General features: G+C 36.5%; 1 protein-coding gene across 1 annotated transcript; it reads right to left on the reverse strand.

The window, feature by feature from the left end:
- Window positions 1-9498: 9498 nt before the first annotated feature.
- On the reverse strand, window positions 9499-9800 carry LOC118592504 (40S ribosomal protein S21-like). The gene has a single exon (XM_036201536.1). The coding sequence runs from the start codon at window positions 9798-9800 to the stop codon at window positions 9588-9590; it is 213 nt and encodes a 70-aa protein (XP_036057429.1). The 3' UTR covers window positions 9499-9587.
- Between the last annotated feature and the right edge of the window lie 767 nt (window positions 9801-10567).

Raw genomic sequence — 10567 nt, forward strand, 5'->3', positions numbered from 1 at the left:
ATCTGGCTCAGAGCTCAGAGGAACTTTCTTATGAAGCCACCAAGAACAATGGAAGGCCACACCCCTGAGTCCTGATAGGTCAGTAAGATCCTCCTCAGCCAACAGTGGCTGTGGAGCTGCTTGAACATCACAAAGCCCAACTGTGGACTCCTGGTAGCTCTGATCTTAGCGGGCACTGGATTAGAGATCATGGTGTGGCTCAAAATCAGAAAGTATCTTTGACAGTCCTGGTTGGGGTAGATGTTATCAAGGCAGTAGAGTCAGGATCCAGACAGGAGGCTTTTCTCCAACTTCTCCAAGAGACTCATGCTACCCTCTTTCATATTCTCAATGGTGTGATAGACAAACTGGTACTTGTGGCAGAGGATTTGCTCCAGTAAACTTTTTCGGAAATTTCCCCCCACACAATGGTTCATTCTGCCATGTCTCTTCCTTAGTAAGTTAGCTAGAATTCAGTGTATTTTACCTTATGTCCTTCCAAAATTAATATTGAAGTATATTCATACATGAATCACCCCATAAATAAACACAAAAAGAATCTATTAATGAATATCTCCCTACCTGGTGAATTTGGCACTAAAACCTGACAACTTTAGCCAGGGGTGATAGAGCACACCTTTAATCCCAGGACTTGGGAGGCAGAATCAGGCTGGTCTTAGTTAATTTGAGGCCAGTTTGGTCTACAAAGTGAGCCAGGACTGTTAAACAGAGAAACCCTGTCTTGAAAAACCAAAGCCAACAAAACCAACCCAAACAAACAACCAAACAAACAACCAAAAATCCCTGGTAATTTGGTTACATGGTGTCCTGGCTAGTTTTATAACAACACAGCTAGTGTCATCTGAGATGAGAGAGCCTCACTTAAGAGAATACCTCCACAAGATCAAATTGTAGGAAGGGCTGTAGAGCATTTTCTTAATTAGTGACTCATGTGGAATGGCCCGGTCCATGGTGGGTGGTGCCATCCCTGGGCAGATGGTCCTGGGTTCTATAAGAAAGCAGGCTGAGCAGGCCAGCAGGGCAAGCCAGTAAGAGGCACCCCCTCCAGGGCTTTTGCATCAGTTCCTGCCTCCAGGTTCCTGCCATTTTGAGTTCCTGTTCTGACTTCCTCTGATGATGAGCTAACTGTGTTGTGGAAGAGGAGGCCAAATATACTTTTTCCTTCCCAAGTGGCTTTGGCCACAGTGTTTCACCCTACTCTTTCTTTGAGGATTTTATTATATTATTTTTAAACTATGTTTCTATGACTTTCTCTCTCTCTCTCTCTGTCTCTCTCTCTCTCTGTCTCTCTCTCCCTCCCTCCCTCTCTCTCTTCTAAGCACATTTTCAAGCATACTGTACCTGTTCATAAGTTTCCTCAGTCTGGACCTGGCTATGTTCATGCCTGTAACCTTTTCTTACCATGTGAGCCAAGCCTTAAAGGGCCAGGCTACCTGCCTTGACTGACCAGAAAGGAAGGGGCATCAGGGAGCATAAACTATGCCCCTGGGCATCATGACCCAGGACAATGTTGCAAAGCCCTTCTGTGCATCAGCAGCCTCCTTCTGAAGCTCTGTTTAGCACATGGTGCGGTCAGCAGGCTTTCCTCCCTGAGGTCCTTGAGAGCACAGCCTTAAGTCCACCTGTACCAGCTAGAGGACCAGCTCTGGGAAGCTGCTGTGTCCATGCTGTGGCAAGCCTTTTCTATCTAGTCTCCTGCTAGGTAGAGTACCAGTTTGTCTATGCTTGAACATATGTGCCATATATTGGACTCCAAATGTGTTTATCTAAGCTGTTCTGTTTATCAGTAAAGACTCAGGAGACAGATAATGGGATAAAAATCTGATAGATCAAAGAAGTGGCAGAGGAGCTACCAGCTGTCATTTTATCCACTCTTCCCAGCTGGAGGAGAGCTCAAAATCTAAGTCCCTCCCTCCTCCTTCCTGTACATCCTCTCTAACCACATTTCTGACTTCTCTATGGTTAATTCCCACCAACTAGCCACTGGTTCTGCCCCCCTGATTCAAAGGTAGCTTTGTTAATATGGTCTTGGAATGTGACAGTATGATCAAATATCCGGCAACAGTTGATAGTTTCCTGAAAGACAGGGAATTGTTCCCTCCAGCTATTGAATGCTGAGCCTACCAGACCCCAGTAGGGATAACTCCTGATTCATGGACACACAGACAGCCCTGGTTAAGTTTAGTGGGTCCCAAAACAGAAGAAATATATTAAAGTGAGAAAAAGTTTCCTATGAAAGAGAGCTGGCAGACACTGTAGTAAGGAGATGGGAAAGGACAGTGGTGGTGAGGTTGGTTTGTATGCACGTGTACCCCTGTGAAATTACCAAATGACAAATTTAATTAATTAAAACATATTATATCACTGCACCATTACTCTCCTTAGGTATGGGCATACACAAAACTTGTTGTTTTTCTACTTGCTTCCTGTGAAATACTTTATCCATGCGAAGTTAGGAAATCTGAGATGTTTGAACATAGATAGGAAATGAAGCTTTTTCCCTACATTGCTGGAGACTGAACTCAAGGTCTCCTGCATGTCAGATCCCTACACTAAGGTACACTCCCTGTCTGAAATGAAACATTTTAGTATACTTATTTACCATACAGAAGGATGAGCAAGGGGGAAAAATAGGTGGTCTTTGGAATTTAAACAGTGGCTTCACTGCTTCCTACATTTTTTTGTTTGTTTGTTTTAAATTGGGCATGTTACATTTCACTTCATGTCTATTTCTCCATCTCTTTAATTAATGAAAATTCACTCTAAATAGTTGTTATGTGTAGAGAGCAACATCTCTGGAAATTTTAAAAGTTCTGAAAGTTAGCACATATATACGTATATGTACTTGAATTTATTTGGTGCCAAAATATTTGTTATTTCATTTTTAGCACTATTACCATGTTTCATTACAAAGATCCTAATTTGATTATAGATGGCACCCTATCCCTGAAGTACTGGGAACTGTGGTTGACAAAGTCTATATAACCCCTTCATAAAATGTAGACATTCTATGATACAAAGACCCCACTATTTAGAATTAATATTCACATAGCTATGACAGTTTAAGATAAATTATTATAGATTTACTACAATCAGATTAGAAAACCTAAATTGAATAACAATATTAAAGTTATAGTCCTTTGTAGCCCTCTCCTGAACTTCCTCTGTGTACTATTTTCATGCCGTCTAGACCATGAGATCACAGTGCCTAACATGATTTGTAAGGTTATGAAAATAAAGACTAGTATAATGCCATTTTATATGACACAAGGAGAAAGCAAAGCTTTTCATCATCTATACATAAATTCTTCAGCTTGTAAAGAAGAATTTTGTTAAAATAACACAGAATTTGACAATTTTAGGAATAATCTTTGCCTATCTTATACTGGTGAAATGGACACATCCAGGTTGGTATTGTTCATTGTTTTCTGTTACTTTTTACTTGGCTTATGTCCACTGATTTTCTTTCTTCCCATTGATGATGAACACTGTAAAAGGAATCTGTTCTCCTCAAGACAAGTTTATTAGTCAAAAATTTGAGAAATTTTATGAGTTTTCCATATTTGTTATCTTTTCAGCACATCAATTATATAAGTACATGTTTCATCTTCTTTTGGCTACAGCTATGCATCTCCAGGTTTAACAACATTTATTATTGATACAAACTCATAACAAATCAATGATTTTTATGATGATTGTAAACATATAATTTCATGGTATTATGTGAAAAACATATATAATGCAGGAATCCTAATAAATAATTTCTTTTTCTTTCTTTCTTTCTTTCGTTCTTTCTTTCTTTCTTTCTTTCTTTCTTTCTTTTTTTGTTCTGAAAAGACCAAGTACATTTGTATAGTGATGAAGAAACTGGACATTACAGAAAAAAATCAAAATTTTTCATAATGAAGATGTGGTAATTGTTAAGCATTGTAAACACTAGAGGACAGATAAGGAAGTAATAACTACAAAAGAGGTCTCTTGTTTGTATTCTTCTTTTCTTTTGCAAAATTAGTTACTTTCTTTGATATGGTAAAAGGTTGTTTGATATATCCAGTTGAAGGATGCAAACTTCAAGCTGTGTGTAGGTGATACATGAATTTTTCACTCCTGCTGACAACACATTGACTACTGTGCAGTTCCTTAAATTGACTCAATCAAACCCATGCTGCTTATGCTTTTAATTGATTGAATTAAAACAACGTTTAGAAACTTTTAATCATTCCATTATACAAGGGTTCCCTCACTTACATGCCTAAGCCAACTCACGTGGACTGTGACTTTTTAACTTGTAAATTCCCACCAGATGGGACTTCAACTTATCTGGCATCAGGTAACATTTTAATAAATCAAAAGGAATTTTTGTTTGGGAGTTCATGTTGCAACTGTATGTATGGAGGTAAATAGAGGTGTTCATTTTCCCTTCTTCCTGAATTTGCAGAATATCAGATGTTAGAGATCATTAAAACAGGGAGGTTTTATAGGAGTTCAAAACAAACCTTTGCTGTCACAGAGTTTTACAATATAAGTATATATATATATATATATATATATATATATATATATATATAATGTTTTGAAAAGTAAGGTTTGTGACTGAGGTCTCAATCCTGGACAAGACATTTGCACAGCATTAATAAGGCTTACGGAACCCTTCAGAATATGTGATGGAATTGGGTAAGAGTGTGAGAGCCAGAGAATGGGGTGAGGAGCTGTTAAATATAATCTTCTAAGGACGTGCACATGGCAACCATGAACCCACAGCAGCTGTGCATACTGGCACTGGGTCCACAGGAATCAGACCCTCTTCATACTCAGTTACAGTCAGGGGGAGGGACTTAAAGGGATGCACTACATACTGTTAATTCTTGGAGAGGGAGAGCATTATATACACTTGTGTTCCCACTCATTAATTCCAAACTCAGTATTTGACAGAGGGCTTTGATTAAACTCTGGGATGCAGAAGGAAACTAAAACTAGAAAATATGTCAAACATATCTACAGGGAAAAGGAGGAAGAGGTTGGAAAGAATGTGAGGAGATGGCAGAGGTCCTGGGGAAAGGGAGCTAAACACAAAGTGTGCATTTGTAAAATGGCTAAAGAACAAAACTGACCTAAATATTTTCAAGAGGCATATAAGATTTCACTATAAACATTACAATGGCCTTGAACTCATTATGCTGTCTAAGTTGATTCCAAACTCGTAATCCTCCAGTGTAAGCCTCTCTGGTTCTGAGATTCTGTCCATGTGCCACTGTGTTTGACAAGAAAATTTCCATCTTGAACTGTGAGATATCGTCTGTGTTTGTGGACCTCATTTATCACAGTGAGGAAATGGGGCAGGGAGAATCAAGTAGGATTAAGATGCTCCTGGAGCATAAGACAAGTATGAAGCTAGCAGGTAGTTATTTTACAGTAGTTCCTGAGAAAACCAAGAACATCAGGGAAAAAATAAAAGTAGAAAATAGGAAGTAAAAAATATATTCAGAGGTAATATAATAAATAATTACCAGATCTAAATCTTGCTTTAAGTTTATCTAACACCCCAAATTCTTGAGTTCTCAAAGGCATTTTAGTGTTTTAGTTGTTGCTGATGTTATCAAAGTACATTCTTAGTGTCAGCTAGATATTGAATGTAATGGTTCTACGGTTTGTGAGGAAATACTACAAATAGCACCATCCTCATGTTTGCTGATGTCTGTCTCCTGTCAGAGAAAAACTACCCATCACAGCTTGGCATTTCTGAATTTTTTTTTTATGTTTATAACATATAAACAAAATGTGTAGAAAGAGGGCAACAATATTTTACAAATCTTAAGTCAGGAGGAAGGAAGGGAACATTGGGCACAGATAAAATTGTTTTGAAGACAGTGGTTGCTATGACTACTTAAATCATCTCTTAAGGTGATGTCCTTTCCTTTCATGAATTTTTTAGAAGTTTAGTTGCCCTAACAACAGCACTTAAGATGAAGAGCAGGGTTTAATGAATCTGTTTTTGTTTACAAGGACCATCTCTCTCTTACTTTCTACATGTTCCTCCAGACAAAAAAGATTTGAAAAACATTGATTCAAGGATATTAAAATAGTGTCTACAATTTAGATCAAATAACAGCAAATGCACTGATCTGTATTTTCTTTGCAGAAAACCATTGTATTACTATAAAAAAAATCATGTTAGAATTGTGGAAAAACACATCACAGAATTAGTGACAGTATTTGCCAGAAAAATACATAAAAATAATTGTTAGAATAAAATTTATGTATTTCTACTTAAAAATTTAAACCAAGTTCATTATATAGATTTCTGAGGGCAGTATACCTTTATTGTTTAACTTTGACAGTGTTTATTATGTTATGTAACATTAAATTTAACAACAAAGAAAAGCAAACAATTTATCCTAGAAATGTTGTGCTGATAGAACCTCTAGCTCATAAATATAGATACCTTCATACATAAGTGGCTACTAATTGCATAGGTATTTTTGTATGTATATATTGACCTGTATGGCTCTCCTTATTATCTATTAATTTGATATTTTCCATCACCTATTCATTATATTTATTAACCAAATAATCAATAAGAATTCCACAGTGAAAGTGTAAGTGAATTTTAGCTATAAACAGAATATTAATTTAAAGTAATTCTACGGACCCTTGGGAAGGTATCCATTGCAATGTTATGCCCAAGAAACCTTGGAAAAATAGTAATTGGTATCATTGAGAGTTGATTTAATATGTTATACAACTGATATAAAAATAAATTGTCAATTGCCAAAGTCTAAATACATTGTTACTAAAATTGCTAGTTATATAACCAAATTTAGATTTAAAATTAGATTAAGAAAATATTTAGAGTATTCATATTTATATTTAAAGCAGCATATTTATGGGTAATCTTTAATTAAAAAGGAAAATGAATTGACATTTCAGTTTTATTAGCATGAGAGTATGGGCTTAAATTTATTATTTTATAATTTAGTATTTAGATTTCTTTAACTTAGTTACTGGGAAAGTTTTAGCTTATGAGAAAAAAATGAAATTAATTTTATATGGAAACATGTCCAGGTATTTTATTTGGTAAAAATTCTTAACAGATTTAAAGTTAAATTGCAAATTTTATTTTACCAAGGTAAAAAGATAAAAAAGAACTTAGAATCACAAGCAAACTTACATATTACCAAGTTATCAAATTTTATGTCATGATTATAACACACACACAAGTATTTTATTTAGTTAAGATTTATTAAAAAGGTTAAGTTTTTGAAAATATCCATAAAATTTAAACTAACAGTAAGTACATGCATCAAAACAGTAAAGGTACTATTGAAACTAACCAACAACCAACATGAGGTTAGGCAGCATGGATTCAATCTGATCTGTTTTGTAGATACAATTTTCTCTTTTTCTTCCATATGTGCCTGTTTATTATTCCTTTTTTTTTCCACTGGAAATCACCATGTTGAATAAGTAACAACCACTCTTTTGAAGGATGATAGATGAGTACAAGCAGGGCTGGTTGTCATAAAATGTCACACTGTCTCTTCCTACTTTCTGTCCACATGAGCTCCTGAATCTAGTGGAGTTTTCCTAGAAGAAAATCCTGCTACAGTCATAGAGCAGTTCCTTGTTAACCTATCATCAGAGAAGCTTCTTCTTGTAGTAGGTGGGAGTAAATACAGAGATCAACAGCCAGACAATGTGCAGAGGGTCAAGACCGTGGAACACTGAGTGGCAAGTCTCCATCAAATCCCTTCTCTCCAGGCTCATATAACCTTGCAGAAGTGAAGGTGGAAAGCCTTGGAGAAGCAGAGGGAGTAGAAACATAAGGAAAAGGTATTCTGAACACAGGGGAACCAAAGCACGTATAAATTCACAGAGACTTTGGTTGCATGCACAGGGCCTATATGGGTCTGCACCAGATGGGGTACCAGTATCAAGAGTAAAAGTGGACACATACTCCCATTTCTAACCCAGAAGCTTTCTCCAGTTGACAGCCAACAAATGAAAAATTGTTTTTCCCTGATGGAATCTCATTGAGGGTACAAATCACTCTTAAGGGAGGGCCTTGTGGCCAGCTGTAGATGACCAACACAAAACAAACTCAATGGCATCTTGAAACTTTGAAAGTGTTTAGTCAGTTTTATATTTTACTTATCTATGATTTATTTATTCACTTATTTATTGTTTACATGTCCTTTGAATTTATATTATAGCTCCTGGATTTTTCTGGATTTCTGTTTTTATGGGGTTCCTGTGTGTACTAATGTGATTGTTTCTACATCTATATGTTTTTCTTGTGCGTGTTTTTTTTTTTAGAGAGAGGGGTTCTTTTTCTTCTTCTGTTTGCTTGCTTTGTCCTATTTTGGTTTGTTTGCTTTTGCTTTATCTTATTTTATTATTATTCTTTAGATGCCTGTTTGTTTCTAAGAAGAGATTTAAAGGACAGGGAGCTGGATGGGAGGGGGAGTTAGGAAGATCTTGGGGATGGGAGGAGTTGGGGGAGGGAAAATCGTAACTATGTTATATTATACAAAAATGTTTATTTTAATAAAAGGAAAATAGAAACAAAAAAGACATTTGCTGATCTGCTTAATTCAAGACAGTGGTATCTACATTGCAAGTATATTCACCCAGTGAATGTGTAAGTGGACCCATTCATCAATGGGAGAAGAGACTGAATAGGAAAATGGGGGAAAGATGACAGAGGGGCTGAGGCCTTTGTAGAGAAAAGCATTTACCTTGTAATAATCATATTGTATTTGCTTCTTAAATGTATCCCTTGGTTGTATGCATCAAGAGCTTTACTGTTCTTTATAAAACACCTGGCCTGGGGCACAACCAATAATAACAACCAGAAAGGAATTAGAAATGAACCAAAGCAAGAACATTAGATTAATTATGTGCACTTATAATGGGGATTGGAGAGAAGGAGAGATATAAAAGAAATTAGACCTAGAGACAAGGTGAAAGCTGTGAGGTAGTTGATTAATAATAGTCTTCCTATGATCAACCACTTGAATTAGGAAGACGGATCTTCGTACTGAATGGAAAATGGTTATTTGTATGTATTAAAATGCCATTTTGCATGATACAAATGTTGATGCTTAATAAATAATAGAAGGTACAAACATGAATGACTCATAAGACAAAGATGGCTGATGTACTCAAAGATAGCATTAGTTTCTACTTTACTGTCTTGTCAATTTGTGTTGTTCTTAAGTCTCTGGGCTTCAGTTGACCTATAACCCCCAGCTTTCCTGAGTTTCCTGGTACAGATGGCTATAGAGCTGCTTACCCTGCTTAATCTTGTCCAGGAACATCTCATAATAATGTGTCTCTTTATTTTTCTATATAACCTATTAATTTTGTTTCTCTTGAGAACACTGGTTAATATAGATATTCACATAATGCTATGAAATATCTCTTTTCCACTGAAGTATTAAGAATACTGATAGAAGTTGTACTGTGATTCTTAATATTATACTTTTTTTTTTTTTTTTTTTTTACTTTCTCACTTTTATTTATGACAAATATCCCCCGATCTCTTCTGGTCAAAAGTTCTTTGAGACAATTCCATCGGCCTTAGCCAATCAAAGAATAGAGTCATCTGATTCATCCATCCTTCGAATGGCCCCACAGATAGCATAGATTTTAAACTGGCCATTAAACCAGCCTGTGACCCTGTCAACCTCGGCCACATTCATCTGGATGGATGCGTGGTCCTTGGCACCAATAATGCGGTTGCTTGCGGAGCATTTCCGTGGCACGAACAGGTCCACGAAATCGCCGGCGTCGTTTTGCATGTCGAGGCCGTGCCTGCTCACTAGGCCAGCGGGAGCACAGAAAAGCAATATTATACTTTTTATGTATAAATATATATGTAGTTCAAGATTCCTACTAATTAGGGTTTTATTTAAATACATTTCAAATGATTAGTTGAAATGAAAATTTTAAGAAAATAATTTTTAAATCCTTGGCACTGAGCCTCAAAACACAGCTTTATAGGCAACGTAAAACATATGGACTCCGTCTCAAATTTTTTTAATTTAATTTTTGACAAATGTATAGATGTCTTCAGTGCATTGTGATCACTCACTCTTGCCCCATTATTCTCTCACATTCCCTTCCACACTGACTGAACTCATTCTTCACAATCAGTATTCCCCCGTCATGCTTTCTGTTGTGAGCAAATGTGCAAGTTCTCAGAACTTCTCTGTGTTTGTATTTATAACAGTCATGCTGTGTCCAGAAAACAGCTTTTTATAATACTTCTTCCCATATTCCAGATATTACCATCTTTCTGCCTCTACTTCTGTGATGTTGTTGGGGCCTTGGAGGGAGGTGGTGATAAAGGTATCTGCTTCAGGGATGAATAGCAAACAGTTGCTTTTTCTTAGCCTTGACTGGGTATGAATCTCTGTATTATTATTTCTAAAAGAGGCTTCTCCTGTGAAAATGGAGAGCAGCACTAAACTAAGACTGTAAAAACAGATATTCCAAAGGCAGCTTAGCTATATGTCTAATTAGGGTAGCATCAATAGTAGGTTTCCCCTGTGACCTCTCCAGCTAT

Source organism: Onychomys torridus, chromosome 10 (assembly GCF_903995425.1).
Source record: "Onychomys torridus chromosome 10, mOncTor1.1, whole genome shotgun sequence".
In the NCBI taxonomy this organism is placed as follows: domain Eukaryota; kingdom Metazoa; phylum Chordata; class Mammalia; order Rodentia; family Cricetidae; genus Onychomys; species Onychomys torridus.